At 32.8% G+C, this 20565-nt stretch overlaps 2 protein-coding genes across 8 annotated transcripts in view; one reads left to right on the forward strand and one right to left on the reverse strand.

The window, feature by feature from the left end:
- Positions 1-124: 124 nt before the first annotated feature.
- Positions 125-5812, forward strand: LOC105194959 (putative uncharacterized protein DDB_G0286901). Of its 7 annotated transcripts, none has more exons than XM_011160099.3 (5): positions 155-347; positions 1078-1195; positions 1815-2183; positions 2270-2469; positions 2595-5812. In XM_011160099.3, exons 2-5 carry the CDS (start codon positions 1083-1085, stop codon positions 5102-5104), a joined length of 3192 nt encoding a protein of 1063 aa, XP_011158401.1. In that variant the 5' UTR covers positions 155-347; positions 1078-1082; the 3' UTR covers positions 5105-5812. The 7 variants fall into 7 exon arrangements, with proteins under 7 accessions (XP_011158400.1, XP_011158401.1, XP_025991370.1 ...); XM_011160101.3 differs by lacking the exon at positions 155-347 and adding an exon at positions 539-636; XM_011160102.3 differs by lacking the exon at positions 155-347 and adding an exon at positions 550-644.
- Positions 5813-6406: 594 nt separating this feature from the next.
- Positions 6407-20565, reverse strand: part of LOC105194955 (sodium-independent sulfate anion transporter) — a 35195-nt gene continuing 21036 nt past the window's right edge. Inside the window, exons 3-12 of the mRNA XM_026135607.2 lie at positions 10733-11967; positions 10231-10431; positions 9988-10142; positions 8872-9169; positions 8483-8795; positions 7796-7957; positions 7499-7639; positions 7060-7205; positions 6803-6955; positions 6407-6698 (exon numbers count right to left, since the gene is read on the reverse strand). Coding sequence (XP_025991392.1) covers positions 6474-6698; positions 6803-6955; positions 7060-7205; positions 7499-7639; positions 7796-7957; positions 8483-8795; positions 8872-9169; positions 9988-10142; positions 10231-10365 — 1728 coding nt within the window. The 5' untranslated portion in view covers positions 10366-10431; positions 10733-11967 and the 3' untranslated portion in view covers positions 6407-6473. The remainder of the gene's footprint in view (positions 6699-6802; positions 6956-7059; positions 7206-7498; positions 7640-7795; positions 7958-8482; positions 8796-8871; positions 9170-9987; positions 10143-10230; positions 10432-10732; positions 11968-20565) is intronic.

Raw genomic sequence — 20565 nt, forward strand, 5'->3', positions numbered from 1 at the left:
AAGAGTAAGTTAAACTGAGATCAAAGTTAATCTGCGTTGGAAATAGGCATAAATAATTCTTTCTCGTGGAAACGCCCGATTCACGAGCGACTCATGAAAATGCTCCTTAATGCTAGCTCGAACCTCTGAATTATTCCACAAGCTCCCCCTCTTCAGTAGCCAATCAACGCACTTGATAAATAGCGTGACAAATAGCGGAGGAATTTTTGAAATTTTCTTCCGGCAGTTCTGTTTATGGCGTCCGTATCAACTGTAGCTCTACCAGGGTTGGGGTATTATTTCTGGTTCTACTGGACGCTTTGTAATTCAACGTTAAATCGCCTGGGTGAATTTTGCAAAGTGGCAAGGTAAGAAAGATCGTTCCCGCATTGCAATCGTTCTAATCCCACGACTCGGTGCCCTCGGCATACCGATTCGCATGTTGTCTTAACGTAAATTCCATCCGTTTCAAAAACTCGTAAACATCGGGTAGCCTATGTGCGTTTCGAGCGATAACATTTGCCTTCGCTGTTTGTGTTTACATCGAGAGAGAGGTAACGTTAGGGGTCACGATTACAGGAGGATCTGCGTAAAAAGTAGATCACTTCTGAGGACTTGGCAGAAAATTTTCAGAAATTCACTTGTGCACGGTCCTCGGTAAATCGGTAACCAATTTAGTAACACTGATTTTTCTCCCTACGCCGCTATTATACTAACAGTACTTTGTGATGTTCTGGTCGAATCTTTTTTTCTTCTTCTAATTCTTGTTGAAATATACAACAAAATGCTAAAAAGTACCACAGTAGAACTTGATCTCTAGTACCAAGATTCTGGGTTATTTTGCACAAGTCTTTTTGGAGGCTTTTGATTTGTTAACTAAATTGTAAGAAATAAGAATATCGACTAAAAATAATAGATGCAATTGATAATTTTTGTTACATCATTGCTTGCGTGTTGTCTATAACCCAGAATATCTGGTGAATGTAAAATGATTTGTGGAGGGTGTAAGAGCACCAAGTTTTCTAAATGTGACCTGTAGTTTAGTTGAACCATACACATTCTATAAATACTCTGGTCTTATGAATATATTTGTGATAGGTATAATGGATTACCCTGTTGAAAGTTTAGAAAAAACTCCCGATATAGAGTGGAAGGCAACACTCGACAAGCTACTTAATATGCAATGGCTGAAAAATACATCTTATTCAGCAAATCCGTATGTTTAATCCTTATTTCTTTGTCTTAGTATATATTTTTGCGTTGTGTATTAACATTGGTTTTTGTGCTTTTTAATAAAAATTTTATGTCTATCAATCTTTTAGAAATACTCTAATTCTTACAAATATTTTATATAATATTAATATCTACTGCAATTGCAAGATTGATGAGAAGTATATGTCAAAAACAAAATAACTTTTGCTAATATGTGTAACTGTTTGAAGAGTTTATATTATAAGATTTATATAAGTCATATAAATTGAATAAACAACAAAATTTGTACTCAAATCTATTGTGCATGTGCAGAATATTTCAGAATGTTATTTTTATTTATAAATATGGCACTTAATTGTAAGATAAAATTGAAGAATTATTTACAACAAATTAAAAGATATAAACTAATAAAATGTTGTTTTTATATTTATTAGAAGTATTTAACATACAATCTACAATTCTGAAATAGTTTACACAAATTTTCTACAATTTATATTAATATATATAATATTGTATAAATTTTTAATAGCTGATATATAAGAAGATGGATTAAAGGTACATCTAATAACATTTATGTGTTTGTTATATTTTAAAATTATTTTCATACTGACTTTTTATTACAGTGAAAAAATAAAAGCGGTTGTCTACAAGCAAGCGCACAACCAGGATGTTGACCAGAATAAAGAAATAGAGGCACAGGCTGCAGAACTGACAGAAACCATTAAGATACGTTTAGCCAAAGAACGTGATAAATATACATGTGAAACACATTTATCTAATGATACAATGCCAGAAAAGGACGAGAATATATGGAACAAGGATATGATTACCGATTTGTTTCCGAATGCTGATAAACTGGATGAGCAAAAGAATGAAGAGGATATGCTAAGTATCGTGGAAAGTATTGTAACAGCGAAACTTGAGGCTGAGTTTTGTGTAAGCGAAGAAAATGAAGATCAGTCAAGTACATCTGAGAATAAAGATATTACACAGTAAGTATGAAGAGAAATTTTAACATAATTATAACCAATATGTTATTCTTGTTTTTATATTATATTCTATGTCTATAATGAACTAGGGACGCGGTGTGTACAAATGTATCTGATTTACAAAAAACTGGAGATGGAGAGCTCAAGTTGATAAAACATTCTGATGGCAATAACAATGATTCCAGTTCTGTAATACCATGTATGCCTAACGCGAACGAGAAACAGAACTCAACTTGCAATACAACTGGTAGAGAAAACAATCAAGTTTCAACAGAAGAAAAGGACAAAGGTAAATATATTTTATATAAAATATATTTTTTATTTATAAAATATATGTGTATATAAATACAAGTTTTATATCATTTTATTAATATTTTATCTTACAATAATATATATTATTTTATTTTTTTTTAGATAAATATATGAAAACTAATAATATAACAAAAACGAATATTAAAATTGAAAATACAAATTTAACTAAAGACACTGAAAAGTCTTCTATACTTAATAGTGATTCTAAGAATTCAAAATCCTCAAGCATTACTGATAAGAATGCCAAAGATTACCTAAGTAATAAACATAATGCAAAAAATAACACAAGGAAAGAATTTGTAAAACAACGAAATTCAAGAAGCGGAATAAAAAAGGAGACAAAAAATATTTCTGCAAAACCAAACTTGGTAAAAGCAGGTAACGAAGCTACTGATACATGTCAAAGTAAAAATTTGACCAAAGATAAAACTTCACAGAAACATACGTCAAAACAATTTGCATCGAAATTGAAGGGTCAAGATTCTCTTGGGAAGAATGCATCTACGCCTAATTCTTCTGATGATAAAAATAGAACAACACCTGAAAAGTTGGACTCGCCATTAAATGAATCTGAAAAGAAAAATGAAAAGCTTGTTAATGAAAGAAATTTGCATAGCGATCAAAAAGCAACTCGTGTTGATTTTAGAAAAAATTCTACATTTGTCTCGCAATATAAACATTCAACATTCTCAAAATGGACACATAATATTCCGAAAACAGGACAAGCTTCGACGCATGGAAGAAATTCATCATATATGTACAATAACCCGAAATTTGGCAAGTATCGTAATGGCGGTTTTGAACGTGTAACGAAGAAAGAGCACACACCTGCTAACACGTTAACAAAATCATCTATAGGAACTGAAGAACTTGACACCAATTTGGAAAGTTGTACAAATCAGAAAAGAGAAATAATTCCACCAGCAGATGTAAAATCGACATGTGAAGTAGATACAGTGGTGTTTAATAATACAAACAATGTAAATTCTGTAAAAGTGGAGACGCATTTAATACAAAGTAAGGAAAATATGAATTTAAATGCTGATTATGGGGAACAAGAACCTACAATATCAGAACAGCTTTGCGACGAAACGAATAATATCTCTAGAATCGATCAACAGTATGAAGCAACAAATAACGAAGAAATGAATCCGTTTAAACACTCGTCCAATCTAGCGTTTGATAACTGTGTTACAGATTCACAAGTCAACATGATGCATCGTAATCAGTATTCATTGAAGCCAGAAAATGTGCAACATACGAATGAGATAAATCAATTGGAAAGTGGTCAAGCTACTTGGAATCAATCATCTGATAACGCTGTGCAGAAAGATGTAACAGTTATGAGTGTGCAACAGTCTATTCAAAATATGCATTTTAATTCACAACAAATTTTTACTCAAGCAGGAAATTCATTGAGGCAAATGTCACCATGGGAATCGAATACTAGCAAGTTTTATGATCAACATTTTTCAGTTGGTGATGCGATGCGAATGTCGCAGATTCCGAATACTTTTAACGCATCACCCTATGAATATAACGTACAAATGTCAAATGATAATATTGTTACGTCTACATTAGAAACCACAATGAGCAATAGAGAAAATTCAAGTTTGTTGTATAGATACGAGCCAAACGTACAACACAAACCTGTTATGAGCACAGATTTTCCTGGTCATTCCATGTCATGTCAGACTAATCAAGTTAGATGGGATTCCTCGATACAAGATGGTTTCCACGTTGAACATCCGTATGTTGTAACACAGCCTACATTGATGCACGTTTACAATCCTGCAGCTTTTGGCCCTGATGACTTTGATAATACGCATACAATAGATTACGTATCGCATCCAGTTATTTATGCACCATCCCCATACATGCAAACGTGGAACTCGCAGTTATCACTGCCCATTATGTATAATTCTCCATGTACGAATTATACCGCCGCATTCCCTCATAATAATCAGTCAAATAATCTCAACTGTATGCACGACCACACACAGCAGCATAAACCTTATGCACAAACGAGCAATTGTATTAGAGACAACTATGATATGAATACTTACGCTGTACAAGAAAGAAACACTGTCAGTAATATTCCGATAAGATCCAATTATCACAAGAAGCATCAAGACAATTGTCGAGCAGTTTATAACGTTCCTGAATATGCAGCACCAGTTTCGTATTCAAGATCGCAACAAGGTATGAATTCTATGCAACATGCAACAATAAATCAGTACAATGCACCATATTATCAGCCAAATCAGAAACATTATAAGCAGAACGGTGCGAATTATGTGAGAAATCCGAAAAGTCAAGTACAAGATTTTGTTTGTGATGATAATAACTCCAAAGATATCCCTCCAATAATATCTCCAAAAGAATTTGTAACGAGCGATATAAATCTTTCGAATAAAACAGATCAATATACAACACGCGTGTTTAAACCGGAGTTCAAGACTAAATCAAACTCGACGGGATATCGTCCGCCACCCTCTTTGCCAAGATACAACAATGGTTTTCGCAGAAATATAACTTATCAAGATTTTCCAAAAGAATACACATATCCCGTTAGTATCGGTCGCGGTACATATAAAATGAAAAAAACATAAAAATATCAGAAATGAATCATAAGTTTGTTTCCAATATTTTTATAGCATAAAATATGAGGACATTTATATAAAAAATTTGTTTTAAAATATTCTATTTCTACTAAATCTTATTAAAAAAATCAAAAATTTCCGTTATATGATAAGACTGCAGATGTATGCACTATTGTTTATATTACAATGTCTTCTACAATATCTCCTTTTCTATTTTTGATATGTTTGAAAAAGATACGTTTATTACATTTTTATATAACGAGCAGTTATAATATTAAGATAGAAAATTCCTATTATATCTGATAAGATGCCAAGAAAACTAAATGTGTAGGTATTAAGTTTAAATTTATATAATATTGTGATATTGGGCAACCCAAAATGGGTGCTCTCCTTGCACTTAAAGACTCGCTTTAAATCTTTATAGAGCTTAAAATACTATGTTTATAAAAAAATGCAAAGTTTTGTTTAAATCTGTTTTTACAGATGGGTTTAGTTACGAATCGCAAGATGTGTAAAAATTGTTAGACTTCGAAACATCGATTGCGAGAAATGTTATTCAACAAATACTTAGCATGTAAGATTTTCTTATGTTTAAAGATTTCTTTATAATTTTAAGATAAAATGTTTCAGAAAAATATACTCTACATGAACTTTATTTTTCTATCTTATTATTTTGTTTAAATAACTGTACTGTTAATAAAGAGGATATAGTTTATTTTTTCTGGACTAGTTTTATAAATAAATATAATACTTTTTGATATTTCTATATTTATTAATTTTTATATAACATTAATCCATTTTAAAAATAATTAAATAATTTTTAAATTATTTAATTATTTTTCCAACATAGATTCTTTCCTTATACAATTAATTATATAAATTCAAAGTTTATTAATATGAAAAATATAAAAATGAATATACGCTCAGATGTCTATAAGATTATTTAATTAAATATTTACACTCAGGTAAGATACAACTAAAAAAATATATATTTAAAACATTCAAATAATTTTTTTAAATTGTTTTATGATCACTATTAACATGCAATACTGTGCAATACAAGTAAAAATAAAAAAGTTTTATAAATGTGTAAAATTTATATTTTCTATATATATATATGTACATAATAATAATTATTATTATTTATTCATATGATTACACGAATGTTGAACTGAGGTAGATCTCTAATTCTAGATAAAGATCTAAATAATAATAAATTTGAACGCGCGTGTGTATTATGTGTTTGTGCATATTAATGATAAATAGTATAAAAGATACGTGAAGCATAATATACGTATACACACATCTGCAGATTTTTGCATGGTTAATATATTTATTATATTCGTAAAGAGAAAATTGTGCTTAAAATACATATATATCACAGCCATGTAGAAGCCCGTTCATCCATTTTAGAGACGATCAAGTTATTTTGTATCGTGCTTTTGGATCCTCCTAAAATCGCGATTAAATCCATTTCATCTCTTGCTATCAAGATTTGCTTATCTGATAGCGATTGTATTTTCGTTAAGACATCAGGATTCGGTCGCAGCATTATTAATTGGCAGTTGTTCTCTCTAAAATCCTTTATTGTCATACTAATACTCTAAAAGCATAATAATATCATAGATTAATTTTTTATTTACATTGCATTAATCAATTATATTTTAAAAATGTGTTTTGAATATAGACAAGCGGTTGTTTTGAAACCTGTGCGGCAGTGAAATCTATTTTGTCGATATATTCGCAATCCAATACGACATTTGCACCAGGATTTTTCGTTAGATACATTCTCAAATGATTTACCGCAGGAAACAAAATTCCAGCGATAGGACGGACTAACAAGTAATCCGTTGTCGAGATCTGCAAAGCAAAAATTATCAATCTTTTATAATTTTCAATATAAGAAATTTTTCTCAAGAAAAAGTATATTTAAATCCAAAAATGTTATTATTTCTTATACTTACATTTCTATGTTCGATATTTATTGTTGGTCGCGCAGTAAGATATATCAATATAGCTAGATCGAATATCGTACCTATCAGAATTCCTATTTCGATTCCGACGAATAAACAAGCGAGGAAGGTGACAAATGCCGGTATTAAATCACGTTCTATAAAAAAAAAATTTACTTCATTTGCTAATTTCGTTAGCACAAATTTTTAATGAATTATAGTAAAATCAAGCAAAATATTAACACTGCTAGCAGTTTGCTAGCAAATTCGAACAGAAGCAGAATATTGTAGTAGATTAGCATCAACTGTTATATTACAATAAAATAGCTATATACATATACTCTAACAAATGTCTTATAAAAGATAACTTTCTAGCATTTATTCAAAAAATCTTGAAGATATCTATCTTTTAGACACACGTGTTGTCTAAACTATTTGAATATATACTCACTATTGCACCTCCAGATTGGAAGGATTATACCAATTTCTATCATGAATATCACCGCGCTAATTATGACAGTGCTCAGTGTCGCTTTTGGGATATAATAAAAATATGGTGTCAGTAAACTTAGTGCAAGTATGACTAGAATACCTGAAATTATTTGTTATTAACTTATTAATATTTTTTTTATTTTTAGGATATCTGTGCGTTACTCTTCCCATAACGATAATGCGTAATCTATTTCAGATGTTTAATTGTTCATGAAAATGTCATTTAATGAATGAGTTTAATAACGTTGAAATTTACCAGTGTAGATGCCTCCTAGAGGAGTTCTGACGCCAGAAGCGTTGTTCACTGCGCTTCTCGAGAAAGATCCTGTAACGGGCATCGATTGAAAGAATGACGCGGTTACATTGCACAGTCCGAGAGTCAGTATTTCTTGCGTGGCGTCCAGGGGCATGCCGCGCACTTTAAACAATGAAAAAAATGTTCAGGAATAATTCTTACATAACAACTTGATAGGATATATATGTTACACGCTCGGCTTAACGCATCCGGCTCTTGTCAAGTCAACACGAAAATTCGAAAAAGGTTTAACTAAGTCTCGGCGCTGCTGCTAGTTAGTTAATCAATTTGTTGCCACTAAAAAAGTTACTGTATAAAAGTCATTATATTATTATAATTATTATAAATATAATACGTATAACTTATATAAAAATGAACTGTGCTCACTTGAATTTAATTGTTCACAACGCCTTGTGAATTTACATATTTGAACGTATATGCACTTATCCGGTAAATACCTAAATCCATAATGTGTTAAAACATTAATGATTTTGCAAATATAAAATATGGATGAATATATATTTGACTAAAATTTATCCTCTTTTAATTTTTATCTTTATACATATATCAAAAGAAGAAATAAAATTGCGTTTACGAAACGGTCTAATGTAACTGTATATAATGTAATATATATTAAAAATGTTGTACAAAAGGCTTTTGCGATGGCGACGTTTCCGATAATAGAGATGAGGGGTATGACCACGATGCCAAACTTGAAATTCTTCACCACATCGATGAAATTCTCAGTCTGATTGCCAACTGTGGTCGAAAACGAGGGTGGTTTGATAGTCGGGAGACCGGCATTGATGTGACCCGTGAGAACGTATGGTGCTCCATCATGCATTTCAAAGATATAAGATGCAGTTGCACAGAGGACGACCACGAGAGCATTCCTAGCTGTACCAATCGTCCAGAGAAATTTTTTTAGCGTGACACTGGCAACTTCTTTATCCTTCAAATACTGAAAACAATAAACCAATACACAATTAATAATATTCCCCGTTTTTATCTCAATTAAGTTCAACTGATCCGACTACCTTCAGGATTAGTAAAAATACGAGGCAGCAACATGACAAAATCAAATCTGGTATCTTCGTATCAGTGATGTGATTTGCCAACTCTATCCAAATCTCGATGAAGCTCTCGCCGTGAATACTCAGGCCCAGCAAATTTTTTATTTGACTGCAAGCGATGATGACGCTCGCGGCTGACGTAAACCCAGACACCACCGGTATCGAAATGAACTCGATTAAAAACCCTAAGCGTAGAACGCCAAGCAGTATCGTGATACATCCTGACAAGAAGCAAAGCAAGGCCGCGTGCTCAGGAATTCCACTGAGAAAACCATCAAACTTGGAATGTAAGTACAGTTTTTACTCTCTATACCTTTACGGGAAAAAATTACAAAAATACGAAAAAATTACTGATATAGTAGTGGAAAACTGCAGTTCTTCAATAGTATATCGATAATCTTTTCATATTCTTATAGTTTTTTTTCCGTAAGGGCAGCCTTGACGCAAACAATAGCTTCACCAGACATAGTTTATGAAATGTGTTTTTAACAATTCAATTATGTTACAGTTCAAGTGATCTTATTTGATTAGCATACTCTTTCATCACGCGACCGGATGAAAGCGAGAACATTGTTATGTCAATCATGCGCATAATAGCATGTTCAATACAAGCGAGATTTACTGATTGAAACACAGCTTCCGGTCAATGAACCTAGTCGGCGCTATAAAATTTACATTCTTTTTTTAAGAAAATGTAGCGGTTACGAACAACATTTCTGAAAAACTATGCCACTGTCTAAACAGTATAAGGCATGTAAGTTTGACACATAAACGCATAATCTTTACATAGAAGATTTAGAAATTTAAGTAAAAAATTATTTGACTCCGATTTGAAGCCATTTAATTTCACAGAAAAATGCACTTAAATGAATACTCGAATCTGTTTCAGAATCAAGCTCGTTGAAAATAATGCACCGTGACTGATGATGGCCTTTGTTTACGCGATACGAATTTGACATTGTGCCATATACAGAACGCTATGTAAAAAATCGTCAGAAAATGCAGCAATATCGCGTTGTATTGCGAAGTACTCATTAGCTATTTTTTATTTTTTTATTTTTACGAGAAACTTTAACGTACCTCACGTATGTCCAAGTGAGTAAAGATACGAGTGCTGTCGGACCGATGTTGACTTCTCGACACGTGCCGAAGAAGACATAGACGAAATTCCCCGCGAACGCGCTGTAAAGCCCATATTGCGGCTCCAAGCCCGCTAAGCCTGCGTAAGCTATCGCCTGCAATCACAATTACCACGTTTTTTTTAGCTTCGACTGAATAACGTCACGCAAACGAGCCGTAAGACGTATACCGCGTTTTATGTACTTGAGGTATCAAGGTCAATCCTACGGTGATGCCCGCAACAAAATCACCTAATGCATCCTCCAGTTTATACTGCGGCAACCACTTCAAAATGGGAATTCTATTCTTAATCGTATTTTTGATATTAACTATGGCCATTGTTATCCACCTGTTGTACCGATTGTCCTTTTAAATAATGTCCTGATAAGAATTGCAATAAAAGATCTGGAAAAAGCAATGAGCTAATGCTTGTTGTTACGTCACAAAAATTTTTATAAAACATTTGACACAAATCTTAGACACGTTCTAAATTTTTTTAGATTATTTGTTTCTAAAAAAACTTAATAATAATATATACATACATTTTTTAAATTTTAGAAACGATTTGTTGAATTACTTTTTTACAAATTTTTCATTAATTATTTTTTTAAATAAAATTGTTATTAAAGAAATAATTAAGATTTGAATATTTAAAAAAATTAAAGTTTCTACTAATCAAACTTGTATATCTCGAGATTTTGCTTACCTGGAATTTAATTAGACAATCAATTAGCTATAAATAGAAATTCACTTTTACCGAATAAAATTTACGACACATTGCTCTATAAATTATCCTTGTGACACAGAGTATTAAATACACAAAAACACAAAATATTAAATATTTCACGTTATTTCAGTTCTAATGGAAGCATACTCAACTTACAAATTGGTATGCAAGCGTTAACTGACACATCATCCGGTAACAATTAGGACTCACGTAACATCGTGTTTTTTTTGTCACTAATTGATCACGGAAATCACCGCGTTTAATAATATCGTATCGTTTAATCCCGTGTATAATATTCACGCTGCAGACTTGTAATTTAAATACAAAGACCCAACTATAGCCTTACTTCGACTTTTCATGTATGCATATATGGAAAAAACTGTTTTTTTTTTATTAAAGTATCTAAGAATTTAACTAGATACAGATCTGAAAATAATTATGTTGAACATTAAAATAATTATGTAGGTCGCTCAAGCATGATGATAAATGCTGCAAAAAGTTTAGACATTTTAGCACTTTAGCTTTAGCGTCTTGCATAATTATTTTGAGAATAGAAAATTATTTTCAGCAAAATTTTTCAATGTTTCATTAAAACCGTTCTTTCCGTATACGAGTACTTATTGTAAGAACGAAATAACCGAAACGTGACATAGTGAACGGAAATGGCTTATCATAATTACATAAAAATTTCCGACACATGCAGTTATCATGAAAAAAAATTACACAGCTTCCCTTATCAATAATCACTTTATTGAAGAGAGTACGAAGATGATATCACTGTTCTTTAAGAGTAAATTTAGCGGACATTCTTTTTTTTTAAAGAATTAATTGATTACGTTTGTAGCGCGTTTTTTAAAATGAGAATACACTGCACCGCCTTGTTAATTCACATATTAGGATTATTATCTGTTCGTCGCGCTAGTTACTTATACAATCGTTTTTCACACACTTGTTCAACTGTGCGCACCTCTTTTCCTCTTCGCCTGGTCGTGCTCCACACGGCGTTCACGTGTTAACGCATGCGTTTGCACTCCTTCCTTCGTGTGACATCATCGCCGGAGATCGGCGAGTTCAGATCGTCAATTTGTTCGACAATTGAAGGGTCTTTTTTCACGGTACCGTGTCTAACGAGGCTTTTGGATTCTCAGACAGCAGTTTTCAAAGCAACTTCATCGTCCTTTAATCCCATATCCTTTAATGTATCACACACGCTGCTGTCAACAACAAATACAAGTAAAATAAGAGTTCGTAACACGCGTTTACATATTTGATGAAATAACAGCTCTTGTAATTGGCGCGCTCTATCCGAGAGATTAATTTTTAATATCAAAATTCAATATGCTTTGTATCAGCACGTTGCTATATGGCAAACTTTTACTCAAAATAATTTACGTCATAATTTCAATAAGATGTGAAAGAAAAATGTAAAATTATTTAAAAACTATTGTATCCCTTTATGAGAATATCAAGAGAGAATCTTATTTAGCAAAAGAAGAGAAGATAGCAGCAGCTTCTTGGAATGATGAACCATTCTATCAAGTAGATTACCATTTGTCCGACTGTGGATAAAATTTCAAATTTACATTATTTTTCATTATTGATCTTTGTAAAATTGAATTTATTAAAATTGTTTTTCTCTTAAATAAAAGAAAAATATCGAAACTATTGATTTGGATTATAGGACAGTCAAAAATTAAAAAAAGTACGTATTTTTTTTATTTTCTCATTTCAAAGCGGTATTTGATTTTATTGGAATATCTTTCAAATCGTGTTGCGTGTGAAGAAATATTTTAAATAAAAGTTTTATGGAATTTAATAAACTTTACAATTATGTATTAAATTTTTGAAACTGCTAATGCTTTCAGTTTACGAAATTTAAAATTTTTATTTGAATGAAGATCGGAGATACGCATGTATCAACTGGATCAATAAAAAACAAAATATCACCTAAAGATCTTTAATCAATTTAAATTTGTTCACACACTTCCCTATTTCATGTCGACGTGTTAAATGGTAAAAAATGCAAAGATAAACGTATAATTTGACCGTCGCTAATAGCAAAGCAATCACATCCGCTGATTGTCAGTGGCGGAAGTAACGTTTTATTTCATGTAATTGAACATGAAATCGTGCTTTGCAGAAATTACGTAAAATCGAAGAGAACGGCGTTATCAGACATGAAGGAAGAGAGGAAGAGAAAAAAATGAAAGAGTTTAATACTCTTATAATGAATCACATTTTTTATCTTGCCACTTTTTTTCGCTCGTTATATTGGCTCTCATCCGGTTGATATTTATCATCGATATTTATCGTCTGGCATCTCATGTAATTTCTTACTTAATTAGTTCATTAATTCGACCTTGAAAATTAATAAAAAATAATAGTTTTATAAAAATATTCTCATGAAAGTGTATTTGCTGTATAAAATAGAAATCCAATTGTAAAAAGATTTATACACCGATCTATATAAAGAGCTATTAATAACGTCTAATAATTAATCGATGTCTTGTGAAAAATGCATTCTGTAAAAGGTTTGTTACGTTCTTCTCATTTTCTTCTTAAAACAAGTTTTTATTTAAATCTTTTTTTAAATTGTTTTATTTTTTGTCTTAAAGAACGGGTTTTCCTTATTTTGCATACCGAATTAATGCTCGTTTCTTCGTTGGTCTCACGCAAAGTCAGAGGAAGAGGAAAAGAACTGCGCTTACCGGTCGCGTCACTGCAACGGAATTTCGGCTGTAAGTATTCGTAACGGAACAACTGGCTCCTTAACAGCCAGGTTTGAAGCGCCATGCACTGTACGAAAAAAAAGGGTAGTATAAACGTTGCAATGTTTTATCAAACCCCAATCGCTGGACCCGGATCTCTGAACCTTCCCGCGACTTCCTACTTCTTTTCGTAAACAAGAAACTTGCTGGATTCGCGCTCGAGAGTTCTTCACCCTCTCTTTACATATTCATTCATCATCCTGTACCTTTCGTGACTCACCATATCTTCGCTCGACCGCCAGCTTCCTGAATCTTTGGGAAGTCTTAATTCGATACACGCGTCACCTTCTGTCTTCAAGAGCGCTTCATAAATTGTGTTACGTATAAAACTTATAATGTTTTGAGTAACCGATGATTTGTCTGTTGGCAAATTCATTAAATATTTCAATGTAAATATGAAACGTAAAATGGACAATCAAAATACTTACACAGTTTATTTTGTTTGAAATAATGAAATTATACAGCAGGATATTTTTGCAAATTATTTCTATCATCAATCATACGATTTAATCTCCGAATTTTACATTTAATAATACGAAGCGTCACAAAAATTTAATGTATTACATTCTTATATTTACATTTTCTTAATTTTTGCAAATTTATGATAATCTTGATTGATTTTTACCCTATCGATTCTAAATAGGAGAATTAACATCGACGGTTTTCCAGGAAGTTCGTGATTCCTGATTGGATAATCAATGATCTTGTCACATTTGCGAGCAAGTAATAATCTCGATCCATGTAAGCTATCGTCTTGATTGATTTTAATCAACTGCGAGAGACAACCGGTGAGAGATCAAGTTCAAGATCAACGATGCTGCGCGAGGGCCGTCATTAAGAGGAGGAGAGAAATATCTTCACGGTGAGTGACTCCTGGGCCAAGGACTTCGACCTACAGCTGACTTTTGCGCTTCGCGCAACGATTTGCATATGATTTATGGTCTCTGGTCCAGTCCGAATCACTCCCACTTCCATCCTAAATTGTCTGTTTACCGACCAAGTATTCCAAATTGAATACGGCATCTACGGTCCAGCATCGATTTTACTGTTTATGCAAAATATTCTGTAACACTTCCAGTGAATCTTTAAGTTCGATGTTGGATATGGTATACATTAAATCATAAATATTCTATTAATATATCATTGAGATTCCGCTTCATCAGCATCCTTAAAATTTAATTCATCTTAGATTCTAATAAATCTTATTGTTGAAAGAATTATTGTTGAAAGAATTATCTTTTTTTTTTTTAAGAAATCGTGGGATGACTTATATTGTGTGCCTGCATCAGAAGTGGCCAAACTCGACGGTTAACTGTGTTTCGACCGTAAAATCGTCCACGTGACCGAAATCAGATTCGAGGATTATATGAATTTCCTTATTGCCAGTGGCGCATATATGCTTATGTGACTCTTCTGGCTGCATTCGTGCACACAGGTATGCACAGGTATTGTATCGAGCAATATACTTAGAAGTGATAAAAGTATATATTCTGTCGAAAACATGTTCAAACTCTATAGAATGCATAATTACTATTAGTATAAACATATAACTTGTCTTAAAAAATTGAATTGTATAATTTTTTGTTTAAACAAACAAATGTCAAAGCTAAAATAACAAAACATAAGTGATTCATTAAATTATTTTTGGATTGAGATAATTTAATTTGTTTTTTAAATCTTTTTATTTTCATTCATAACATTGGATCTTTTTAAACCTTCGATTGTAAAAAATCGTAGGAATAATAATATAAATGAAATGATATATACAAAAATGCGCGCGCGAGTAATGCTCGAGAATCTCCCTTGAAAAAAATTCTGAAGACTTCGCTTATTCGGGAATTCCCAAAAAGCGGGCCATACCTCGCAATAATTTGCACCGCTGTGCATTTGTTTATTGACCAGTCAGCACAAACATCACATCGATGTACCGTTAAAAATTCTTCCATCGGGCCACCGCGTAATGTCATCGTGAAGAAAATTTACACCGCATGCAACATTAAAAAATGCATTATAGACGCGAATAAATACATAGGCGCCTGAAAAGCAACGGTAACTCTCACGAAGTGCTACCCAAGAATTTAATATATACCTTTGCATATTTTTCGCATCAATCAATCAAGTTTCCTTCTTTGTCCTTCAACACGTCATACCTAATGCTGAATGGTTAATAAATTTTGGAATTGCCCGATTCTCTGGGATAATATTTCAAAGATTCGAATTTAGATTCTATCTTTTTTCATGACACGTGTATTATGTTACACTATAACTATTATTAGATTGAAGCTGATCATTTAGATTTTATAAAAGAGTTTTAAATTGATCAAGATTTAAAAGAAAATATAACAAGTTTAAAATAGTTTGTGTGTGTGTGTAATGTTAATATAATCGAAATGTCGAATTACGGTCAATATGCTAAATGTACTTCCGTCCTTGATATCTCGTTCTCATTTCATTTATCGCTCCGAAGCCTCGAAGGTTTTTGGATCATCGCATTTTATCGTTAAGATAATATAAAAGATTTCTACAAGGAAGAATTACACAAGTGAAAAATTTATGGTGCGATATCGTAGAAAATATTTATGTGAACGTATATTTGTATAGCGATAGAGCTTTGCGGTACTGACAGATTTTATATCCTAGTAATGTTATATTTAAAAGATATTCTATGAGTAACTTTGTTTTGTTTGAAGTGATAAAAAACTACAGTGTGTTAAAGTATTGCATTAAATTGATGCGCAAATTTGTTTTTATCATTATTTCATGCAAGAGCATTGGTGATGAAAATCAATTTACAAAAGTAAAAGTTGTTTCTAAAACGAAATAAAAATCGTTGCACACAACATGTACGAAAAAATATTATAAGTAAATACAATTGTTTGTACCTATTATGATATTAAATTATAAAAAATAAGAAAAAGAAATTTTGAAATAAACCTAAAATTATTCGCATTGAAAGGCAAGAGTATCTAAAATATGATTTATTTTCAGCAGTTTGGATCATTAGGTCATTTAGAACAAATGATACATGTGATTCGGTTTACGATGAGGCAAATCTGAAGGATAATTGTTACGGAAATAGATGTTGTGAAGCATGGCTCGGAGCGATAATCTGCAGTTGAATTGATGAGATAAATCCGCCTATTAATCATACCGTTTATTGAACCTCATATAATCGATCTATAAATGCCACTGCAAAACATAATATCACGATATTAGCCATTTTGAGATCGATCTTTTGTTACAAATAGCTTAATGAAGGATGGACATTAAACGTTTTACATAAATGATTAAAATATGATTTTAAGTTGCTTTAATCGTTGTTTTATTCATTGAGAGCCACTACGATTGTTTGCGCTCGTCGCCGCAAATATAAATCGTCGTGGTCCCATTACACTATCCGAAAACGATGTCTCTTTTAAATTCTGTTGTAACGGTGCCGTTACACTTTGTCCGTTAAATAATCTCAAAGGAAACGTCCGGTCAAAATACCTACGTCATTGAATAAATTTTATGTAAACAGAAGAGCACACATTCTCTTGAATTTTCACTTGATATACATACTTAAACAGAGATAACAAGAGATGATTTTTCATTTGTTATTATTAATGTTATTTTCATTATATTAATATATCATTATATTACAACATGCCTACGATTGCATGCATAAAAAAAGCACACATGTAAATATCTAAAAATTTGCCAAAGATTAATTTTTCAATTAAACGAAGATACCTTCGACCCTTGTCACATATAAAATGTGCTCGTAGCTGTTACATAGTAATTATGTAATGGTGATATTTACCATTAATATTGCTACACAAAAAAGTTGTAATATTTAAAAATTTTTTGTCGCCAACGTTTCATCGACGGCATTTAATTTATATGGGACGATTTTATGGGACCGATAAAAAAAGAAGGGGAGATGTCGAAATCCCGGAAAAGGTGCAAAACGGTTATTGAGATATATTATCTCGATTAATTCCAATTCGATCCGTAAAATATCTTCGCGCCGCTGTCAGCCGCGATGATAATTTTGGCCACGAAATCCAGTCCTTTTTTGGGTCAAGGATAAGAGTGTCTTTAATAACACCGCCACCTTATGCACCTGTACACTGGATTTTGATAAGGCGACACAAAATGAATAACGTAAATGTGAATTGACATCGTCCCAAAAATATTTTTCAAATACCTAAAGGTAGATTGCTGTATGAGAACCTATTATTTTGAATATTCATTATGTATACGCTTTTACGCATTATTTGCTAATTATTACTAATTTCTTCAGTTAACGAAATAAATTCTTCCTTGGTGAAGAATGTCGACAGAGATCAATATAATTGTAGTTATTGAGCCTTATAAATTGCTCACGGCTACTCTGTTATTTCACTGCCGCTGTTTCTGGCCTCCCACAGTTCGTTTTAACATATCGCTACGCACAACGAAGATAAAGAAGATTTCCGATGGCTGTAAATGTCGAGAGTTTCTCAAGAAAACAATTCGGACTATTAGAAAAAAAGGAAAAAAAAATAATCGTACGCTCCGTACCGATAATCCTCTCGAAGCGACGGTCGTAAGACACAAGTGCGATGAACAGAATTTTATAGACCGTTAATGATAGTCGACACGAGGCTGTGATTCACGTCTCGTCCTTGGATTCGATGGATCGAACGAAGAGCGCGCCGAACAAAGGATGCGGGAAGCGGCGCAAAGATGATTCCGAAGAGGCGCAGAAAACCCGAGAGAGCAAGAACAATACGAAAGAGAAACGACCTTGTATGATTATCGGTTTCAGCTGTAATCGTTCGTAGGGGGAGGGAAAAAAAAAACCGTGCAAGGGCAAGTGATCTACGAACGTCGAAAAGCAGATCGAAGGATGAGATCTGTCTTCAAGCCCGACACTTTACCATAACAATAGCTTAGCCTCGTCGAAATACCGATTGACTATCGCGACCTAGGCGTGGATCTGTGTCTATATGCGGGTGATGCTCTTAAAATTTTAGATTGGAATAAAGACAGACGAACCGCGTTGCCGATTCCGTTGGGCTATCGGGGAAAAAATGTCGGGAATGCTGAATGAATCTTTCAAGCAGAACGCTCCGCTGTGCGCGGAATAAATGAACAGAGCAGCGTCATCCTTTGGAATCGATCAGCGACACCTTTACAGTTGATTCCGCGACCGCTAGAACGCATCTACGCTCCTCTTTTTGCCTTGTGTGGGTAGATAGATTTTTTTTTCTTTTCGCAAGATCCGTTACAAGTACGAGACTTTGTTATCTAAATTTTCCAACGGTACTTGAGCGCTGGGAAAACATTTCTTCCCTACTCATTACCACGGCGGTCGTCGCGATGCAGGCGCATTCGAATAATTTAAATAAATAATGCAAAACAAATATGCTACATTCGAGGCAATATTTGTTAATACTTTGTAACACAAATAATATAGAATTTTGAAAAAAAAACTGCCTCGAAATAACTGTACAAAAGTGTGGCATCTGCCATGGTCTGTTGACTCTTTCTGCTTTAAAATAACCCCGTAATAACAGCGATTAGCAAATAGAATAGCGTGTCTGCATGGGATTGCATGCAGATTCAACAAGTTTTGCATAAATAACAAAAAGCATTATTATTTGTACCATTGCAACGTGAATCGAAGCGTAAAAATAAATTGCGTAAAATTATTAGCGTAAAATTAAGCCCAGGATATTATGCCCAGTGACATGTAATAAATGTTTCAAAAAAAAGTAAATTGAAGAAATTAAAGCGGTGTAAAGAAATTAAAGAGAACATTATTGAAATAATATAAATGCAAGCTGTGTAACACGACCGCGTCTGACAATTCAAAAAAACATTGCAGAGTCGCATTTTATACATTTTATCACATGTCCTTAAAAATAATATGACGTTATTCAGCGTACGTCCTTGTTTAACATTTTAATTTTTCTTCTAAATCTTCACGATTCTTTTATCGAGATATTTCTCAACTGATTAGCTCTTGACTTTTCCTTCGATTAATCTAGCAATTATTTATTGTAATTTTTAATCTGAACAGATCTCTCGTTGCATAGCTGTACATACACACGAGAGTGTACGCGTTACACCTGCTGGTTCTTTTACAATGCCGCGCGGACCCACGAAATGGCCCTTTCTTTTGCCCTCTTTAAATTGATTCCCTCTCGAGCATGATCGATACCGTGTTAAATAGCGGTAAACCAGTCATGGGCGTGATAAGCGACACTTTAAACGAGATGAGTTATACTATTGCCACCGTGTATATCCACGGTGTGGTCTTGCCGAAAATATCGTTCGTTGTCCCCAAAGTATCATAATACTCGTGCCCTCGCTGCCATTTGCATATATTCCGCGTCGAGTCCTTAAGGTAACAGATTAACGTAAAAATATTTGCAGCTAAATCTGCTCCCCTAAAAACGTTATTTATTAACTCATTTTTTCAAGCTCGCTCTTATATCGACTTTTATCTTTTATACAATTTCTCTCTCTAATTTCTTTTTTAGAGTTCTCTTTTTTTCTGTCTACTGTATAATAACAAAAAAATAATAGTTACAGAGTTACGGTTTTTTTCTCTTCAAAAGTACTGTAACTGTTACAGGTTATTAATTCTGAGAAGAAACACGTTATCCGATAGCTATTCTTGAAGATGATTGAATTGTCACTTCAAGTAACTGGCTGAGTTATAGTTACTTTTATCTCAGTAACTGTAACTTCCTTTCTATCTACAATTGTGAAAGAACAAAGTTAAGTTACAGTCACTGAAAAAAAAAGGTAACTCTAATTCGTTACGGGTAATGAAATTGCTTCCCAACTCTGACCGCTTCAATTTCTTCAATTTACTTTTATTTTTGAAACATTATTACATGTCACTGGGCATAATTTCCTGGGCTTAATTTTACGCAATTTATTTTTACGCTTTGATTTACGTTATGACTACTGACTTAATTGATCTATTTTTTAAATATAAAGAAGTACACGCCCGGTGCATAATGACTTGACGAGTGATAGATTTTTCTAATGAAAGCTTCGGGCCCT

The sequence above is a fragment of the Solenopsis invicta genome, chromosome 2 (genome assembly GCF_016802725.1).
Source record: "Solenopsis invicta isolate M01_SB chromosome 2, UNIL_Sinv_3.0, whole genome shotgun sequence".
Lineage (NCBI taxonomy): Eukaryota > Metazoa > Arthropoda > Insecta > Hymenoptera > Formicidae > Solenopsis > Solenopsis invicta.